Consider the following 21,780-nt stretch of genomic DNA (forward strand, 5'->3'; position numbering starts at 1 on the left):
AAATATATTGATATTATATTTATAATTGAATATTTGTTTTTTAATTTTCATTAAATATTTTTATATATTTAATATTTTCCACATCTTTTTTTCAATTTATCGAAATAAATGGAGGTAAATTTTGTCATCTATTTCTATTTTATTAATATTAATCTAAATAATAAATACAATTTTAATAAAAACAAAAAATGAATAAAAGAGAAAATGACAAGCATAGCACGCAGATAGAGATAACAAAACAGCGTAACCCACGAGGGTGGGGAAGAAGGAAAAAAAACACCACACCAACCAAACCATCAGAACAGGCACCGCCAATCGGAAGAAGAAAAGTGGCAGAAGAGTGAGAACTGCAACGGTGGGCCATGGCGATGCGCGACCTCGTTTCGGGTGCTGCCGCTTGCGGTGACTCTTCTTCTTCCTCCGCTAATCCTCTTGCCTCTCTAGCCAACGCTCTTGTTGGCTCTTCCTCCAAAACTCAGGTCTTAGTTTCTCCTCTTTCTATCTTACTCTTTCTTCACTCATCGCTGATTTCGATTTTTTGGTCGCAAAACTATCACAGGAGAGGCTGAAGGAGATTCCGACGTCCACTCCTACTGACCCTACCTCTCAATTTTACTCCACTGCTCTTCCCGTCAATCATCTTCCCGGCTCCGAATTCGATAAGCCTCTATTGGATGCAAACTCTCAGGTTCGGTTTGGATTGGATTCTTGTGTCTGTGATTGTTTGTGCCGTGTGTGTGTTTGTTATAATGTTATATCATGTCATACTTCTCAATAATGAGTGATTTGAGTTTTTGTAATTGTTTTTTTGACCGAAAACAGGCTTCGGAGTTTTTGCATAGGTTCCGTGGCGCGAATGGGATGGAAGAGACGTGGGATGAGATACAGCGTGAGGCCGGGGTTGCCGGACCGCGGCAACTGGTGCCGGCGATTCAACAGCAGCTATTGGATGGTAGGTTGTGTTTGGATTGGTCCAGGGGATTGTTTGGTGTGAGAAAATGTTTTCTGTTTTCATTTTGTTGGCTTTCAATAGGTTGTGCAAGATTAAGTGAAGACAGGTTTTTATGTTTTTACTGTTTGTCTTCCTTTTCCTTAATGAACTTTAGGAAACAGAAAATGAAGTGAAAACAGAGAATAAAATCAGAAAACGTTCTTTCAGACATGAGTGCCACCTGCCAAATTAAGAGCGTTGTTCATTCAATAAGGACTGGACAGTTTTTGTGATTTTCAGCTAATTTCGTCCAGCAGGGGAAAAGAATGTGTTAGATAGTGTTGGTAGTGTTTCTCATGAACGAAATTAAGTGATTTTTTTTTTACCGTTTCTGTTTCTAATTGTGTTCTTTTTTCCTGTATAAACTTTAGAAAACATAGAATGGAGTGAAAATGGAAAATATAAACCGAAAATGTTTTCTTGAACAAAACAGCTCTTATTAGAAAATAATTTTACCGTGGCTGTTTTAAATTGCATTCTTTTTTCCTTTATAGATTCTAGAAAACAGAAAATAAAGTGAAAATACAATTTATAAACATCCTCTTAGAAAATAATGTTATTCTTTTGACTTGCCATGCTCTGGTTGTTGTGTATGGTGTTTCCTGTTGTGGGCTGTAGTAGAGGTGTTGTAATTAGTGGTGGTTGTACCGTGGACTTGATTTTTTTATTTGAATGCATTGAGAACTGAGCACAGAAGAAGAGGTGTGGAGTTGATGTTGTTTTCTCTGCAGGGACACCACAAAGAGTTCTATCGAGTTTTTTGCACTCATTTCTTGATAGCAGCCGTGGTGGAGTGCCTTTTCATCCTACCCCTCTTCCGATGCTGGGTTTATCTGAAGGTGATAAACAATGCATACGAGACCGTAGCAGCATAATGGCCAGGCATCTTTTTGCAGATAAAAGTGAAGAATTTATTGATGCACAAGTAAGGGAATTCATGAATACATTCATCAGGTTTCACTTAGTTTAGTCGTAGTCGTTGAGGGAAAAGAGTAACAGAAAAAACTTAGTTGTTTGTGTATTAGAGATTTAGACTTCAATATTTGATTACTGATAAAGGGGCAAGGATGATTACCTAGGCTCTGGTGTAATTGCTCAAGATGTTCTTCCCATGTAACCTACCTTTGAGTTTCGCTAAAATGATTTTATTTATTTTTTGGTTGATAATTAATCCTGGATGATATTATATGGGCTTGGGAGTTGCTCATATACCATAGCGGTTTCTTCATACACGTTGGCTGACCTTTTATTTTATTGAGTCAAATGTCAATCAGCATCACTTCGTTCTTAAGTTATATCTTCACCAAAGTTTTACTTAAAATTAGAAAAGCTCTTCCTCTAGAGTGTGCCAATCTTTCCCTTTATAAAGCATGTGCAGTGATATGTATTCTATCTACATGTGATTAGTAATGATTTCTACCAGATATTTTGCTTCATTATCTTAAAAAAAAAATGTTTTTGCCTATATTCTTTTTCTTGATTGTTTGACTCTGAGCTCACCATATGTAACTACTTTTCAGGTAAATGCACTTCTATGCTCTCTAGATATTGATAGCAATGTCCGTGGTAAGGGACCTATGCCTGAAAGATTTCGGGAGCTTGAGGATTACTGGAATGAATCTCAAGGCAATATGAGACCTGGTCCTCCTGCTGCAGACGGGTGGATTACTGAATTTAGTCAACATAGGGGAAAATATGATAATCCTGATTCATGGGCTAACTCCTTTGAGCAACAACATGGTGCAAATGGTTGGGCGTCTGAATTTGAACACGTGAGAAGTTTTTAATGTTCTATTTATAGCCATAATATGAAGTTAATTACACTTTTTATGTGCAAATTATATTAGTATTGTGCCTATTAATAATGAAATTGAAATCTTTGAACTTTATTGAGGAGACTTGTACTTATTTGTCTGATGATGCAAACATTAAGGATTTATTCTCTTATCTATGCTTCAAGGTTGTATACAGTCTGAAAATGTTACTTCCAATACCCATTTTTGGTCAATTCACGGAATCTCCTAAACAACTTCATCATATACTTAGTCAGTGGAAATTACTTCCTGAGCATCACTTCCAAGTTCTAATTTTAGATTTTCCTGGGCTATCATGATGCTTCTACAGCTTTTTCTTCCATTGTAGCTCTATTCCTCTAAAATTCAGTTTCACCATCCTACATTTTTTTTCTGTCGACGGGCTTTCTTGCCAAATAATTTTCTTAAGTTTGATGCAATGTCCTATTTCTTCATTGGTGTCGTTGTTGGCATCCATCACCTGTAGCACACATATCAAGAGGAAAGTGCAATTTGAGGAATGACTTCAGAATATCTGGCTGCTTTATTTCTTTTCTGTTTTGAGATTATTATAATTTCAATTAGAATATCCAAAACAAATAGAACCCAAATAAACAGGTTATGAAAGAACATATAACTAAAAAATGAAGGGATGCATCATATCTTGTTTTATAGAACGTGTCTTTGATGCAATGCCTTCTTTCTTCGCTGGTATTGATGTTGGTGACACTGGGCTTGGATTATACTGGTACTTGTAGAAAATAATCAATTTTTCGTTGGACCTGACTATAAATTGTTATTTGTAAGTCATTTCTTATTTTAAGATATTTTCTCTTGCAATCATTTTGCAGTCCCAATTGTCATCAGTAGGTCAAATGCAAGGTATGAACATGTCAAACTTTGCTGCAATGGAACAGACTCGTATGCTTGCAAATACATTGGCCCAAAATGGTGATCCTAAATTTCAGGTTTCTCTGCTACACATGACTTTAATATTTCCAATGTAGTACATCAAAATATGAGACAGTAGTTCATTAGTTTGTGTTTTTGCTAATTTACACGCCCTTATCATTTTGTTCTTTTTTGAGAACCAAGATAACTAAAACAGAAATTTGGGAGAAATGTTTATACATTAATCCCTTAATGGGTAATTGTTTACTCTTGGAAACTTCGGGATGTATGGTCATTGTGTTCCTTAGCCTTAATTTCAGGTGCTCTCTACACAATTTTTTGGTCTTGCACAATGATAGAACTTGGTTATTATGGGGATGTCTATATCCCACATCGAGTAATATGGGATGGTTGATGAAGTATTTAAGTGCTTAGCTCTTTCCTTCACTAGCTAGCTTTTGAGGGTGCCCCAAGTGTTTGGGTACTTACCACACATTCTCCATCTGTCTCTCACATTAAAATGCATTTGATTGCTCACTTACATTCAAATGCATTTGATTTCTCACTTATATTCAATTTATTCAGTATAATATTTACAGGATGGGAAAGATCATTTGGTGCTTCTGGAAGCGGGACATGATTCTAGACTCTAGGCCACTTAGGATAACATGAGTTTTTGGAATAGTATTGACAATGATCTCTCATTGATTTTATAATGGGCGATAATTATTCTTAAAATATTTTTGATTTTTTTTAAAATATTAACAGGAGTAACGTTTGGGAATAATATTCAAGTGATGCTGATATTTGATCTTTCGGCCTGTAATGTGTGGGAATTCATATGTTAATATTTACTGTGATCCCTCGTTGATTTTATGATTATTTTCAAACTTTTAAACATATTAACAAGAGTATGTGTGGGAATAGTATTCTGGTGATGCTGATATTTGATTTTTAGGCCCAGAATGTAATGCTGAGATGGGTATCTCAGCCATCACGAGTTCTTTGACATGGAATGGTGTTCTTGGTCTCCTTCTGTGTTAAAGCTTATACTTGTGTCTGGTATTTTCATTGTTGTTTTTCAAAGGTGCTGTGTAGGTTTTGAGTTAATACCTTGCATTTTTCTTATTGTTATATTCTATTGTGCTTTGGTTGCATTAGAAATATGCGGTTTTTTTTTTATAGATTATTCAGTTATTTAAAAATCAGGAAAAGGGAGATGACAAGATTGTGAAGGGACAAACTGTGTAAAATATTGATTATACAGATTGTCCGGGCTATGCCACAATGTTTTATTGAAGGATATCCTTGAAAGCCCTATGGATGAAATAAACAACTTTCTGATTAATATTGATGAACTTATCTTTTCTGCACTATAACATTCATGTGCCCTTGTTAAGAAGAGTGTTTTATTTTGTTGTTGCATTTCTTTCCCTCCTTAAAAATAAAATAAAATCAATTACATGCTTTTGTGCTATGCAGAACTCAAAATTCCTTCAATTTGTGTCGAAGATGAGCCGTGGTGAGTTAATTATTGATGACAATCAGGTCAAAGAGAATTCATTACCTGCATCTGGAGATTGGGCAACAGAATATGATCAACAATATAATCGTGGTCATGCATGGGCTGGAGAATATTTAAATGATAAGGCATGTCCATTGAGCATGGAACCATATTATTCTTTTGCAACTGTTTTATATTATTGATTGGCATATATTCCATTATAAGGCTGATATATCAAGATATAGTTTTGGTTATGGTTAACTGTATATTTGGTTATAAAACTAAATGTGAGGAGGGGACCTTCATGTAAAGACACTGAATAATAATGATATACCACATAGATCTTAATCTCTTATTATAGAATTAAAAGAGGAAATGTTCAAGTTAAGTGAAGATTAAAATACTCCTGAACAGAAGGAAGAAAATACTTAAGGTGAAAAATTGCAGCAAGGTTGTTCAGTATCTGTTAAGGACGGGAAAATCAACTCCCTTCAAGCACCCATTAGAGTGTAAGAGAGATTAAGATAACTACCCCATCCCATATTCAGTCGTGGGCTAAAGAAGAAAATGCTATCATTTCACTTCAATTGGAACCAAAGGACTGTATAAACGGTGCAATAATGCAAAATTTGACTCATTATATGTAAATATCCTTTCAAAATTCAGGGCTAGTGTTTTCATATTTAATACAAGTAAGGGAAGTTTGTATTATGAGGATAAAATGCTTAAATAAGCTGGAAAGGCTTGTAATTCAGTTTATCTTAGCTAGGTTGGGCTGGAGTTGCAGAACAAATTTTGTTATGGTGTTTGTAAGAGTTGGGAGGCTTACTTGAATTCTAGTTTCAATAAGTTGATTTCTAACTTATTAGCAATTTCTGGAGGTTAGGTTCCAGGTCTTTTTATGGTAATTTGGGTTTTTGTGGAGAAGAATATATGAATTGGATGATTTTTTTTCACTCAGATGAGGTTTTGAAGGCTTTGACTGTGAATGACAAGGATATTTCCTTGCCTATTGGTGCTTATACTTTGCCATTTGTTCAGAAAAGTTATCCAAGTTTTCTATCGAGTTCCTGAGAACTATATTCATATGGGAAGTGGATGTTAGCATGGGTTCTATGGTCTTGATCCTTGAGAGTGTTTTTTTTTTTCCAATTCTGGGACTGCTAAATTGCAGAATTATATGTATTCTTACTTGAATTACATGTATTCTTATTTATGATTGTAAGGCTGTGTGCAAACTCTGGTGCAACTGTTTGACTAGGTTGTTGGTTGTTGTTATTCCTAGACTCCATTTTACTTAATGTTTTGATGTGGGAGCCTTGGGTGCAAAGGTAAGATTGATTTGTCTGCCCTGGGTTGAATCATGAAAGCAACTTCTCTATACATAAGGGTTTGCATGCATATATTTGAACCTCCTTATACCCAAAACTGGTGGGAGATTCATGCATGAAGTCACCCTTTTATATGCATGCAACTCTGATAGATCTCACAGTCAGTTTACTTTTGACTTGATTTATTTTAAAAACAAAGTAATGAAATCATTGGTGTGCCTAGAAAATTAGGACTAATTAATTGACAATGCCTTTTCCTAAATTTTTTTAATGCTGACTTGTGGTTTCTAGGTTTATCATGGACCTGATCAGTGGGTGAATGAATATGCAACTGAAGGACGACAGCATGATACAACTGATGATCAGTGGGTTAATGAATTTTCAAAGTTGAATGTTAATGATTGGGCAGATGAATTTGGTCAGCAGTTAGGTGAAGCAGCCTTAGGAGACAGCACTTCTGATAGTTGGGCACAAGCATATGATGAGTAAGTCAAACTTTTGAACAGACTGAACTAAAATTGTTTTTTTCAACAAAAATAAATTATTTACTGGATTGAGTGACAAACAACAGATTTTGTTTTAAGTAATAAGAATATATTGAAAGAATCATAACTATGCATCATCTTGTGTACTTTTAGTTGGGGGAACTTTTATGAATAGAATTGGAAGTTGCAATTTGAAAGCTGGTTTTGGCTAATGTGTCTCTACTCTAGTATTCTGAATTGATGTTTTAATCTGGTTTTCTACTTTTCTTTATTAAGAGAAATATGTTAACTACTCTTGATTCCCTTTTCTTTGAAGCAATAGAATGCCATACCTGCCCTTGAAAATTCATATACTAGGCAGGAATGTATTTTCCTTTGCCCTTATTCTAGACTGATGTGGCATTCAGATTTCAGACAACTAAAAAATCAGAAGTGGGAGGAAGTATGTTTTTAGTAACTGTAGTACAGTTGTATGGTATGTTGTAGCAGTTTGTGTATTTCTTAAATAGGATATGTGACATTTCTGATAAACTGTGTTATATTGTTGAAGTTTGTTTGAGGGAGGAGACTCCTTGTTTGAGCTTAGGCTACTATTAGTGTTTTGGATCACATATTATACATAAGTTCCAGAATTCTTTTAATAAACTTGCTATTTTTATGTTCAAACACTTGAGTCTAATTGAGAACTGTGAGACTTTTTTTTTTCTTTTAAATATTTGGAGTGCCCCTAAATATTGAAGATTAAGATTGAGAAAGAAACACCTTCTTTAGAGCCTAAGTAATCTGTTACTTTTCGGTTTTATTTTTATTTGAAGATTTGACTATGAACACTTGGATGGGATCTGGGAAATTATTTTGTAAAAATTATGCACCATTCAATGCTCATTTGAATCAGTGGGAACTGAATGTTGGTTTGACTTTTTGTTTTCAAAATATAGATGCTGACAAACAATATTTGTCAAACTAAATGCCCATTCTTATGGTCCATAATGAACAAAAGAATCTTGGATATTATTTAAGGTTAAGATTATTGATTGGTCTAATTTGGTTACTCAGGAGGATAACAATTCTCCTAAATGTACTTCACTTTTTTCATCAGTTAACTATTCTTTCACTAACATTAAAAAGTGGCTGTTCTTGTTCCTTTCCTATTGTGTTTTTCTCTTTTTGCTTCGGTTATGCCATATGTTTTCTCTTTAGCATAAAAGATATTACATGCCAGCGAGGGAGGTTATTGCTTTATTAATCACTATCTCTTTGGGGTTATATGAAGGTTCCTAAATGAGCAAGTTGCTTCCAAGCAGCAGTTAGACAGTTCGAGGGGTGTGTATGTCTTTTCAGATTTAAACCCTTATGTTGGCCATCCAAATCCCCTAAAAGAAGGCCAAGATCTATTCAGAAAAGGACTTTTAAGTGAAGCAGTTCTAGCATTGGAAGCGGAAGTCATAAAAAATCCTGAAAATGCTGAAGGATGGAGACTGCTTGGAATAGCACATGCAGAGAATGATGATGATCAACAGGTTCGGTTAAGCCTTATTGATGGTATCCCCATGTTTGGGTAGTCTGCAATCCCATGTATTATTGTGTAGTTGCAATTTTCTGGAGGCATACACCTGTGATACAAAACAAACAATTCTATTAATTAATTTGTTTGAATTTATATTTCAACAGTCTATGGCAGAGATGGTATTTCTGTTCAATGTATTATGCCATTCAAATTTGATTTTTTGCTGAAACCATCAGATGATTGTTCTAGATATATAGTTTTTGTGCTTCCAATTTCATTTTGCAAAATATTGTATAGTATATTTGTTGGCCATTTCATATATACAAAAAATAATAAATTACTATCTTCATAAGTTGTAGAATGCATTTAGGTGCAATTGAATACAAATCTTGTTATTCCATTACGTATTCTGAACTCTTTTTTGCTGTTCTGAGGTCTTGTTTTAACATGGAAACTTGCCAAATCTTCAATGTACATTTTATGCAGCCATTTCATGTGATTTTATATTAGACTACATGGTAAAAGACTAATAATTTATTCTCTACCTTGTCCGTTGTTACTCACTGTAATTTCTTTTTGTCAGCACTTATCACAATTTAACCATGTTTTCCTTTGAGCCCATCACTCTTATTTTCAAATGTTTACTTTAAAACTTAACTGTTTTAAAACTATTTAAACTTACACAGGCTATTGCAGCAATGATGCGTGCACAGGAGGCTGACCCGACAAACTTGGAGGTGCTTCTTGCTCTTGGTGTTAGTCATACAAATGGTTAGTAATGGCTTCTGATTTATTGCCTGGATGAATAACAATAATAGCGACCTAGATTAAAGATCATTTGTCACATTAATCCTTGATGCTTGAGTTAATTTTATATGCACATTCCTACGCAGCTTTGGAATCCTTCTTCGGTGAAAATTTTAAAAGTTGGATATTTATTTAAATGCGCAAATATATTTGCTTTATTTTGTAATTGCTTGCTTTGGAGGGATTCTTATACTTCATTGTGTACTTGTCTTCTCTTTTACTGAATTTGTAACTGAAAGCATTGATGCAAATGACTTGTAGGTTTTTCCATTGTATTCCTAGATATAAAATATTGAGCTATCTGCTGATATTTGCAGAACTAGAGCAAACATCTGCACTGAAGTATCTATATGGATGGTTGCGCCATCACCCAAAATATGGAACACTTGCCCCGCCTGAGATGTCTGATTCTTTGTACTATGCTGATGTAAGTGGATTGATTACCTTGTTTGGGAATTGTGTAAGGGATTATTAAATACAGCAGTGGGCTGTAAAAGCCTCATGCATACATTGTTCATGTATTTGAAACGCCTTGTGGGGATGTGTTGTCTTTGCATGTTTTTTGGGTGTTTTGTGTAGTAATAAAAATGCAATCGACTAAACAACAACCACAACAATAATAATATAAGGAACTATTTAAAGCATACCATATAGTATAATAAACTAAACAATAATAGTAATAACAAAATTTTAAAATAGCAGCCATCCCACAATGTGCTTAACCTGTACCACTAGCATTTTTTAAGCCTGCCATTCTAGGCCTCTATCTGGGATTTGAAGTTGTTGTGTCAAAATAAGTCAAAGGGATAAGAATAAATCAAATCTCTAAATTGTGGTGACCGCATCTATCATTTCTAGTGATTGCTATTTCTTTATTTAACATGTATTACCTCTAGACTCATAAGAAAAAATTGCCATGTTAAGTGAACTTAAATATGAGCAAACTCCAACTTCCAAAGTTCTATTTAATGTATTATTTTCGAAAATACCAATATATTAATTCTAGGAACCATCTCCAATAAACATGATCTTAGTGAGTTTATGTCTAATTCAAGCTTACAAAACCGGTTTGTAAGATAAAGATTGAATCTCTTATATATTATAATCTAACCTTACTCTTAGTTAATGTGAGATCTCCAACATAATTCCTCATGCTGAGGAATGAATATCTTAAACGTGAAATTAGATGTTTGTGGGTGGTCTAACAGGAGCCTAATAACAATATCATGGAACTTGATTAGGACAAACTCTATATGGCTCTAATGCCATCTTAGTAAATGTGTTTATGTCTAATTCAACTTTACAAAATCGGCTTATAAAATGAAGATTGCACCCAATTTATATATTATAATTTGAATTTATTCCTAGTTGATGTAGAATTTCCAACATGTGATTAAGGATAATTTAGAAAATGTACTCCCATATTATATGAAAACAAGAATACTGAATGAACCACCATTCTTAATAGGTGTGAAATTAGTTATTTTTGCTTATATATGAGATGAAAGGGAGTATTAAATGATATCTAAGAATAGCAAAGATTGATTTTCCTTTCTGCAGGTTGCTAGGTTATTCAATGAAGCTGCTGAACTGTCTCCGGATGATGCAGATGTCCACATAGTTCTTGGGGTCATGTATAACTTATCCAGAGAATATGACAAAGCTATTGCATCTTTTGAAAGAGCACTGAAACTAAAGCCACAGGATTACTCATTATGGAACAAACTGGGTGCTACACAAGCAAATAGTATTCAAAGTGCTGATGCAATAATGGCTTACCAACAGGTGTTGTGTATAGAATTTAATGCTGCTATTGCTGTAGCCTATAGCTTTAATGTAGTTGGGTCAATCAAATGTAATTTGTGTCAAGATTTTCGGAAATCAAATGTGTGAGCATGACGGGGACGTTTATTCGAACTATAAGTTAGGGAGTTTATTATGTGTCTTTCCAAATCCTTGATTTTGCTTATTTGACGGTATATCACTAGCTCTTTAGTTATTTTCATGTACTGATATTTCCAGCTGCAAATGTATGAGTGAGTATTATGTATTTCCTTTGCATGTAACCAAAAAAAAAAATAGTTGTCGCAATAATATGAAGAAGACAGTCAAATGGTCTTTTATCCATTCTGTGCAAGTTAACTGCCTTTTCTATAATTGTATTGTAAAGTTTTGTTTTTGGAGTGAACGTGCAATCTATTTCTTTTAGTCAAATCTATTCTTTGTCGGGTGCAGTTCTCCCTTTGACTAAAACAATAATCATTTCAGGCACTGGATTTAAAGCCTAACTATGTTCGTGCTTGGGCAAATATGGGTATCAGTTATGCAAATCAGGTCAGTTCCCGGCTGGGCATTTATCTTATATGTATCGTACATATCAAGTTAGAAGTCGAATTTTGCTTGTCATTTCAGTTTTCACTATCTTTATGGTAACTGTATTATGCCATGCAAATGTAAAACTGTAGTATATTTGTTGTATGACAGCTATATCAGTAAAAAAAACTCAACTTTGATATGAATTTTTATTCTGGATTTCAATATTTTCTCCAAAGCATGGGGCAGTACATTGTACTGTTGGTGGGTGTACATTTGGATGCCCATCTATGCAGTATGTTGGAACATGTTAGGGGCGATTCTTTTTATTGTGGAATAATGAAGCATGTCAAATATTTTGGATAAATTTAGTTTCTGTTGTGGAGATATTATGGTGCAGTTGTTTGCCTTAATGGTTGGAGAAAGGCACCATTTCCATTATACTTGTTTGGAGAAAGCGAGAGGAAGATAGGATGAAAATACCTAACTTTTACTGTTTGAGAGGATAAAAAGAGAATGATTTTTGGGTGGGGTCCATATAAAATTTCCCAAAAGTTGAGTTGCTCTCAATTCTATAACAGATGTCAAAGATGGAGGAATGAAAATGACAGTTATTTAACTCTACCAATTTCCACTTTTCTATTTTTTGTCTAATTTGCTAAGTATATGTTGTATCTTAATTGTCATGATAAAACTAATTTACTGTACCTACCTTCCTTTCACACTTCCGACAGGGTATGTATGACGAGTCCATTCGATATTATGTTCGAGCACTTGCCATGAATCCAAAAGCAGAGAATGCATGGCAATATTTGAGAATTTCATTAAGGTAATGATATTATAATACATTATTAACAGAGAGAAGTATTGCAGGATTTTACTGACTAGAATTGTTCTCGTGACTTACCTTCTGTCTCATCCTATTTTCCAGCTGTGCTTCTAGGAATGACATGTTGGAAGCTTGTGATAGTCGTAATTTGGACCTTCTCCAGAAGGAGTTTCCTCTACAGTAAGGGTGCGTTTGAGTAAACAGTTTAATCAAGCTCTTTTGTAGAAGTTATTTTTATAATTGAAAACCTTTTAAATAAAAGCTATTTTTGTGTTTATTGGAGAGCTTATTAAAATAAGTTGAAAACAACTTATGGACATGTAATAAGCTGATTCTATGAGTTTTGACGAACACCACGCAAATTCTATTATCATAAATTTAAATAAGCTTCGAGTTTTTCTGAGTGGGTGAATTACAGGAGGGACTCTTCTACTGTCGAGGTGGTTGCTTGAACATGAATCCCAATTTTCCTTAATACTTTTGGATGAGTAAATGGTACATTTTCTGACATTAAAGCTCGCAGTAGATGTCTGCTTCCGTAGATATTTCTAGAAGAATTGAGAGGCGATCAAGTGACTAAGCCTGCAGGTGAATACGATGCATTATTCTATCAATCTTTGAACATATGGTGTATATTATGAAATAGGCACAGTTACAGACTCCATTTCTTAATGTTAGAAAAGTTACTTGTCAGAGAACAGCTGCATTAAAGTTAAGGAATGCGACGTTCCATAATAAAGTTGAGCTTATCGTGTATGTAGATAAATACAAGTATACAAGATTAATCACATATTATGTATCTAATTTGTCAAAACTATAAATAACTTAATGACCATCCCACTTTTTAATTAGCCTTTTTGAGAATTATACTGTATTAATTATCTCTATGTATTCAGCACTCAAGGTTTAGAATTGTTTGGATAATCTTGTATATCAGTACTTGTACAACAAAAAAAGTTGTGTTCATCTGGTGATGTCAGCATGTGGATTACTCAAATGTCTTTTCGCTTAGTGAAAGACCAAAGCTGCACATACTCGATGTCTTTTGTCTTTGTTAAAGGCTAAATCTTCATACCAAATCTATCATGTAAGGTATGTTGATGTTCTTTAAGTTGGTTGTCACGAGTGTAAGACAACTCTTATTCTTTATTAAGGTTTGGAGGACCAACTACGATAACAATGGCGGAGTTAATGAAGAAGAAAATAATGAGGAATATCTATTAGGGGTCATGGATCATGGATGGGGTCTTAATTCTGTGCACTGTTCCTAAAAGTAATCGATATATGTTTTTAAGGAACCAATATTTGGTGGTTCACAAGACAGAACAATTCTTTGTTTTTTTTAGAACAAATTGATTTCTCTCTCTCTCTCTCTCTAAATATATATATGTGCATGTATGTAGAATACATATCTTTATCTATAAATGAAGCTTAGCATACTTCATCTTTATAAATGAAGCTTTTAACGTAGTCCATGTACTGGTGTTACGTATCTTCATCTTTTTAAAATCATTTAACTCGGAAGTTTTCAAGTAGTTATTTAACGTACTTATCTGTAATGAACTAGTTATTCAAACTGGCTACTTAAAAAATTCTTTATAGAGTTTTCGTCAGTATCATTAAAAAATTGCACTATGAACACAAGGACGGTAATTGCTATCCGATCACGACTTGTCCCGAGTGCTTTGGGAGATCCAATGAAAAAGTACCAACCCTTATAATTGGTCATGAAGTATGGTAGAGATGGAATCAAAGGTTCTAACTGAAGAAAGATATGGTATTTGAGGGTGTCCATATGTTACCGACTTTCTATTTTTTTTTTTTGGAAACTCATTTTTGGATATTGATTCACATGTGTTACTTCTCTAAATGGCCTGATAAAAAAAAACTTCTATATAAATGGTATTGTTGGTAGATAAAAATAAGGAAGAGGCAAATAAGGGAGAAAAAGCGAGGAAGTAACCCTTTCGTTTGAATAAATGCTAGTTTTATATTTCAAAGAATTACAAGCAAAAGTGAGGAATCTAAGATGATCCACCATTGCTTGAAGAACAATTTTGAATTCTCGGCTGTGTTTTTCCCAGTAATTATATCAACAAGTCGATATATGTTTTCATCTTTTATTTCTATCTTACGAAATTCACGTTAAAGGAGCTCATGGTTGGAAGCAGCACAGGCAAGTTGGAGAAGGTAAGATGTTAGATATAACACAACTATGTTTGCCATTTTTATCCAACAAAAAAAAATTGAACTTGTGTTGTCAATCTTTATTTTCCTTGTGCCGTTCCATTAACATTTTTTAATTCAAACATAAAACAATTGTATTTGCGTTGTCAACAGATCAATGGATCTTATGGTTAATAACTTTATTAACTTTCATATACACAATTATCGTAAGTTATACCAGCAATGATTTCTGATTGGTTGACAATGTGAAAAACATTCTAGTAACCCATACACATCTAATGAACTGTAGGGTAGATATGTACAAACAGTGGCATTCTGATTGTAAATTAATTATGTTGGTGGGTGGCTGTGTTGATCCCTGCATGCTGTGAAAGCAGAGTTCCTGCACTTTGTTTCTCTATCTGACGAAGGAGGGGTTCTCTCTCTGATGTCGAAAGACAACTAATAGCTTTGCACATAATTGTGTACTTACTAACTAAATCCTTATACTCACTTAATAGCACGTCCACATCTCCAGCTGTTAGCCCTTTGCTCTTTGCTTCCATGTAAGGATAATTTGATCCATGTTGTAAAACTTGAAACACTGCAAGGTTTTACAGTAAAGGCAACAAGTATTTATAGAAACAGAAAAAATAAATCGACAAAATTAGAGAGTTCAATCAAATAAATCAAACTTCTTCGGTCTTAAATAAGTTAAGTGGCGGGATTTTTCAGAAGTTAAGTTACAGATTTTTTAAAAGAAAACATAAATATTTATTCTTTGTTTGATCTCTTAACATAAGTTAATTTTAACTTAGATATGTATTCATTAAAAGTTTATCAAAAATGACCGTGCCTGATTGGTATGGATTATTTTGATTGATAAAATAATTGTTACTGAAAAGCTCTTTTTCAATCAGTTACACTAACAAACTAATTGTTTTTTTTTTTAAAATAAACTAAACAGTTTCACTTACACATACTAAAAGAGACATAATTAAGAAAACAAGTTATTCTAACCTCCGGTAGCATCAGGTTTGTGGGGCATTTTCTCTGAGCAACTGCACTCGTTGTTCTGTTGCTGGCTCATTTGACATGTAGAGGATGATTCATTTGTGACTTTATTGATCAACTTGGCTGCTTGCATGCTCTCCTCAAATTTGATTTCGTCCATTGAAAGTGATTTGGCATTTAAGTCAACTATAAATGACGTTGCTGACACTAGATTTGTGTAATAATATTCAGCTTCTGATACGAGTTTTGCTTGCCTTCTGAACAACTTTATGAATTTGAGGTTAGAATGCAACTTTGGAGGATTTGCCTGAAAGTGACAAACCAAAAGGAATAAATCAATCACTGTCAAAAAGGGTAGTGTAAAGTGAAGCCTATAGCGACCAAAACTCAATGAAAGGAAAGTTCAAATTTAATCAAAAACACAATTTATAGGATCAAGACAATGTTACCGAAATCATGATGAGGATTTACCAGTCATGGCTGTTACAACATATTCTTATCTTTTTTTATTAAAAAAATCATATGACTAAAGTTCTCTACATAGAACTAGTAAGTTGGACTGAAGCATTATGAGTTCTGTGTCTTCACATCTACTTTGACGTCAAATAATTTGCAAACAATTACTTCACTATTAGTGAAAACTCTTAGAATTTGATTTTTCCTATATCACTAGGTTATGTTGGATTTCCAACATACCATCATCTCACCATGGAAGATGTCAACAAACACCAAAAAAAGATTAAGATGTTATGTTAGAATTAGATACAAAGCATCTTCTACACTCTGTAATACTGTTATAATATAAGCGAAAAACTGTCTCGTTATTTTATCTTCAGGAATAAAATTTAAGTTTAATTCAATCTTAAAAAACCGTCTTGTAAGATAAATTCTACATCTATTTATATGTCAAGAGTTAGGTTTAAAGTCCACCCCTGGTATGAGAGTTTTTTAAAGTTTATTCTAATAAAACTTGTTGTTTGTTCAACCTATCGTACTACAGTTATCAAACCACTTATTAATATTTAGTTCCACATTGAAGATCATGTCTTTGTATGAGACAATATTAGAGATTCCACATCGATTAGAGATAGACAAATTTATAATATATAAATGAGTGTAAATTTCATCTTACAAATCGATTTTGTTGAGTTAGACTTAAATCTACCCTCTTAAGATCCTAAAATTATATTTGACACCCAGCAAAATGTCTTATTACCAAGAGGGCTTGCCTTGATCGTAACATATATGAGCATAGGAAGAAAGTCATCTGCCCCAGCTGGAACATGCTCCGACATTGCAACATTTAATAACACATTGTTGATGACCCTGCAACAATTCAAAATGCTCAAGAGTTTCTCATGGGGAGCTTTGAAGGCATTGATTTTCAGCAATTCTTTCTCTGCAAGCTAAGTGAAAAAGGAAAATGGTGTCAATACTTATAAATAGTTCTAATTTATAAGGCCTTTTATCTAAATTTTGGAATTGGCATTAACTCTTGCAATTTAAACTCCATTTCCTTCCAAAAATCCTCTGCTTGTCCTGTCACAGTTTCACATAATATGTTGCTAAGGATTTCTCAAATCAAGAAACAATTATTCTACAAGTTTAATTTATCAAATGAAAACACATGAACAACTTCATACCATATTTTAACATTCCCCAACTTAATAGTCCTCTAAAACGCAAAGCATACACAATGCACACACTCACTCACCTTGTGTTGAAATTCTATATTTCATTACAATGGGAATTCTACAAATCAGTTGATTCTTAGAACTGTCATACTATTCCAACTTGTTAGTAACATTCATTTACAATAATGATTCTATATGCTTAATGTTTTCAAATTTTACTAAAAATCACATAAAAGACTTTTACATATTTTGGTAGAATGAATTATAGTTCTTTGTAATTTTAGTAGAATAAAGCATACCAGCAATGAGGCTTCAATTTGATGAATTGGCGGTATATCCAAATGTTCAGGCTTCAGAAAGGTTTGGAGCAAGCTTATTTTCTCAGAGATTTCATAGTCAATCTTTGCATCCTCAGGAGTAGCAGAAAATGTTCGAGAGAACAATTTAATCATTATATATTTTTCTAAACCCTGCAGATAAAATACATAGTGTAGTTATATTCATATACTAAATCAAAAACATCCCCTCCATGATGTTACATAATGAATGGAGAAGCAAGTTGTTGTCATATGCAGTGTTTCTGTAAGGAAGGAGAGACGAGAAAAAAGAAGAGAGAATAGCAACTTTGAACAGGAAAAATTATACTTACTTCTTTGAACTTAGTCTGAAATATTCTAAATTCCTCTATCTTTGTAAAAAAAGTAATACTGTGTATCCTTCCATTAACACATTTGTAACATAGAGCTCTGTTGATTTGTTAATATATTAAATTGATGTTGTGTGCTATAAGATTATGATTGTTTGATGAACGAACCTCCATGGCGCAATCAATGTCTTCTTCAGAGGCAGTTGTCCAAAGTGGATGATCTCTCATTGCTGCTTCCATTGACAGAAAAAAATCTTGAGCTCTTTTCCCATCATTTTCAGGTTTCGGTGGGTAAAATGAAAATGATACTATAAAGCTGATAAAATTAATTTGCCATCAGGATTAATAGAAGCATAAATAAGACAAAAACAAAATTTAAACATAAAAGTTCATCACCAAAGCTTATTCAAGTGTACTGAATAATTTTTCTGATCGACCCAAAAGTATCTTACTGTACAACTGGAATATAAGGGATACAGTAACAAATTCCTTTTCATATAAATAAATTAAGTGATCGAACTTAACCACATTGTTAAAATGCAGTTATTTATTTGTGAATCCTAACACAGTCCGCGTGTAAGGTGTAAGGTAAGGTTTGCACTCACTTATATATTATAAATTGGTTTCATCTTTAATTGACGTGAGACTTTCAACACACCCAACAAATAAATATCGTTAGGATAGACTCTAACCATAACTCTAATACCATATTAAAGAAGGAACTTTAAGCCTCACTCAATCCCCAAAAGTGGTTTGGCTTGGCTTGGCTTGAGGTTTGTATCCACTTATATGTTATAAATTAGTCTTCTATCTTATATACGCAGAGTTCCAACAAATAATATTGAATAATTGAACTCATAAAATGGTAAATTGGATGCATTGTGTAAACGTTGTAGTGATGATAAAACTAACAATAAACGCACACTGGTTTCTCTTAAAACTTTTGAATGCATAAACAGAGTAGAAAAAATGTATAGCGAAAGCATTGCAATTGAAGAAAAGAAAATGAAAAAGGGAAAACAGAGTGAAAGGTGGTGATTACCTCTTGATGGATCGAACGAGGTCAAGGGAAGCAGGGTGATGCATGCGATTGAGAAAATCAGTGAAAGGCGTTGTTGATCCTGACTCTATGGTAGTTTCCGTGTTCATGTTGTTGATGTCAATGGAATAATCCAAATTCAAGAGAGATGGAAACTTAAACATAGGAAGAGGGAGCATGTTGCAGAATGAAACAAAGGAAAATAATTAGGTAAAGAGATACACGTGATTCACATTTTATGCAACCACCAGTATCAGATACTTACTCTACTTATTCGTCAACTCATCTATTGGATATTACACCAAGGTATAAATTATGATTTTTTTGTGAAATTAAGGTTTTCTTTTATCTATTTAGGCATCTATATTTTGATATCGAGGATATGTAAACACATATTAAAAATCACATTGTCATTTATATTTGATATCATCAATAAAGATATATGTTAAAAATATCACATTTACTAAATATATAACTTAATTATAATATATATATATATATATAACCTATTCCAGATATTCTATTTGTTCAATATGAGACTTGTCTTGTATTTCTCATTAGAGACAATAATGAGCTTGAGAACTTTAGATAACGCAGATTCTCTTATTTAGATTTTCTTTATAAGAATGTGAGACGGATTCGTATTATTTTTAAAAAGAACTTCTATGTTTGGCTTACCTTCAACGTTTTTTGTATTCTGTCTTTTGATTGATCTTTTTCAGATCTTCATCAATTTGATTTATGTATTTGGATGTTAGAAGGGAAGGACAGTTCAACTACAAGTAGTTCTGACCAAGACATTTGAAACTCATCGAAGGTTTGACTTAAAAGATTATCACAAAAAACAAAAGAAATTTAAAAATTGAAAGAGGGAAGGATGAGAGAATGTGACCTTTATATAAAGTTACTTATAATAAAAAGAAAATTTCAAAGTTAAGCCAACCTAGTCATTCATATGCATATTAATGGGTTTAATCTTACAACCACAATAATTAATGGGTATTCAATACGTTTTGACATATCTAGCAACATTATATTGATTACACCGTATATCTTATTTTTTATTATATTAATCAATCATCATTTAAACTACTAAATGAATTCATTTTTTATTTATATAATGAATTGAAGTGAAATTCTATAAGATAACACCGGATATCTTATTGATAGTGAAATTGTATTTTGAGAATTGTAAGAATCGGAATACTTAAAATTCAAAAATATGACTACTCTATTAAAAAATATATATTTATATCTGAGGCCCTTTTTGTTTAAGAAAAGATAAACATGCAGAGCATCGCAGTATAGCAAATTATTCCTACAAGGTTAACATCCTTTGTTATATCTATAGTATGCATTATGTCAAAACAGCACAAAAAAACAGAAAAAAGATAAATAAATACAAAGGAATGGAAAGACTAAACCAAAACCTAGTCTAGAAACAAACTTATAATAAAATAAACAACACCTTGTCACTAGTACAAAAACAATGTACAAATTTGAATATTTTAGACTTTTAACAATGAACTTGTGACCAACATTGTATCAGGAGATGCAAATTTGACGTCGAGTAGTGTAGGTCGACATTAATTGTTTATAGAAACGTTGAACAATATATTGTTTGATGTCCAATATGTGATTGAATAGTTGTATTTTAAAGGAAGATTTGTCATCTACTGTAAGGGGACGAGACGTAAAGTTGACGTCGAATAGAAAGAGGTTCGACGTAAAGTTGATGTCGAATATATTGTGAAACGACGTTATCCTCGCTGAGCCAGTAAGGAACTCACCCAGCGTTGCATTTCTATATAAACGGTTTGACGTCGAACTTAATTAGTGGCTTACGTTACCCTCGCTGAGTTAGAGAGAACCTCGTCCATCATTGCATTTTTGTGGTTATCCACTGTAAAAGGTTTAACGTTGTTCAATGTATAGATCGGCGTTAACATACATATATTTGTTACCAATAAGGAGTATTGGTAAATCTTGAAGAAATTTGTTTTGATGATGCTACAAGATGTTTAGTTGAAGAAGATATTAAAATTAGTTAAAAGCAATTTGTAGAAATTAAATGTAGTAGGAAATTCTTGTAAACCTTGTAAGCTTGCATTTTTATCTTCAATAATCGATTATAGAATAGCAATAATCGATTATCACAGAGTCATACAGGAATAATCGATTATCACTTCATATAATCGATTATCACTTTTTGAAAACCCTGTAACGGACTTGAATAATCGATTATCACTTACAATAATCGATTATTCATGGCAGTTGGGAGTTGACCTTTGGCATTCAGTGTACTTGGCTATATATTTTGTTTTGGTGAAATTAGAAAGACAACAGTTGAACAAAAAGCTTTTGAGAATACAGTGTGATCTGAGGAAGTTCCAAAAGCTTGTTCATTACATTGCCTGGTCTTGTGAAAAGGAGAAGCTCGCGCTTTGTGGGTCAAAGGTCGGAGCGGTTCTCTTCAAGTTGGCAAAGTTTCTGTTCTTCCGGTTCGTTCGTTCGAAGGAAGGTTTTATCTGTTTTCTGTTTCATTCACTCTATTGTAAAGTTGTGAAACTATTTTTAGTGAAAACGTTAATCACTTTTTATAGTGATTAACAACTGGACGTAGATTCTTTTGAATCGAACCAGGATAAAAATTCTGTGTTGAATTTTCTTGCTCTCTATACTCTTTACTGTTTTATACACATCAACTGTTTGGAAACTTGTCTCTAAGTAAATTAAATTTATAAAACTGACCATCTTATTAAGAGTTTGACTAAACACGCTTTCCGCTTTATAAGTTATTCCGCTGCGCGACTCTATAACGGTACCGATT

At 33.2% G+C, this 21,780-nt stretch overlaps 2 protein-coding genes across 2 annotated transcripts; one reads left to right on the forward strand and one right to left on the reverse strand.

Annotated features, from left to right (window-relative positions):
• Positions 1-235: 235 nt before the first annotated feature.
• On the forward strand, positions 236-13,302 carry PEX5 (peroxin 5). Its single transcript, XM_047327118.2, has 16 exons — positions 236-479; positions 560-688; positions 823-952; positions 1,723-1,916; positions 2,512-2,763; positions 3,636-3,752; positions 5,158-5,325; positions 6,802-6,995; positions 8,269-8,515; positions 9,189-9,273; positions 9,627-9,736; positions 10,870-11,094; positions 11,578-11,643; positions 12,357-12,451; positions 12,554-12,637; positions 12,870-13,302. The coding sequence occupies exons 1-15, from the start codon at positions 363-365 to the stop codon at positions 12,633-12,635; spliced, it is 2,211 nt and encodes a 736-aa protein (XP_047183074.1). The 5' UTR covers positions 236-362; the 3' UTR covers positions 12,636-12,637; positions 12,870-13,302.
• Positions 13,303-14,808: 1,506 nt separating this feature from the next.
• On the reverse strand, positions 14,809-19,193 carry LOC124849218 (vacuolar protein sorting-associated protein 9A-like). Its single transcript, XM_088108757.1, has 6 exons — positions 18,954-19,193; positions 18,080-18,227; positions 17,565-17,735; positions 16,861-17,037; positions 15,638-15,938; positions 14,809-15,221 (listed from the first exon to the last, which is right to left on the reverse strand). The coding sequence occupies exons 1-6, from the start codon at positions 19,127-19,129 to the stop codon at positions 14,965-14,967; spliced, it is 1,230 nt and encodes a 409-aa protein (XP_087964883.1). The 5' UTR covers positions 19,130-19,193; the 3' UTR covers positions 14,809-14,964.
• Positions 19,194-21,780: the final 2,587 nt, after the last annotated feature.

This window comes from Vigna umbellata, chromosome 3 (genome assembly GCF_029865625.1).
Source record: "Vigna umbellata cultivar VRB3 chromosome 3, Vumbellata_1.0, whole genome shotgun sequence".
Taxonomy (NCBI): domain Eukaryota; kingdom Viridiplantae; phylum Streptophyta; class Magnoliopsida; order Fabales; family Fabaceae; genus Vigna; species Vigna umbellata.

Bases quoted from the DNA above. Each gene is read 5' to 3' on its own strand.
- PEX5 (XM_047327118.2), top strand. From the start codon at position 363: ATGGCGATGCGCGACCTCGTTTCGGGTGCTGCCGCTTGCGGTGACTCT. The intron at 5,326-6,801 runs GCATGTCCATTG...TGTGGTTTCTAG, and splicing joins GAGAATATTTAAATGATAAG to GTTTATCATGGACCTGATCA. The intron at 8,516-9,188 runs GTTCGGTTAAGC...AAACTTACACAG, and splicing joins AGAATGATGATGATCAACAG to GCTATTGCAGCAATGATGCG.
- LOC124849218 (XM_088108757.1), bottom strand. From the start codon at position 19,129: ATGCTCCCTCTTCCTATGTTTAAGTTTCCATCTCTCTTGAATTTGGAT. The intron at 17,038-17,564 runs GTATGCTTTATT...TTTTTCACTTAG, and splicing joins AAATTGAAGCCTCATTGCTG to CTTGCAGAGAAAGAATTGCT. The intron at 15,222-15,637 runs GTTAGAATAACT...AAAACCTTGCAG, and splicing joins CAAACCTGATGCTACCGGAG to TGTTTCAAGTTTTACAACAT.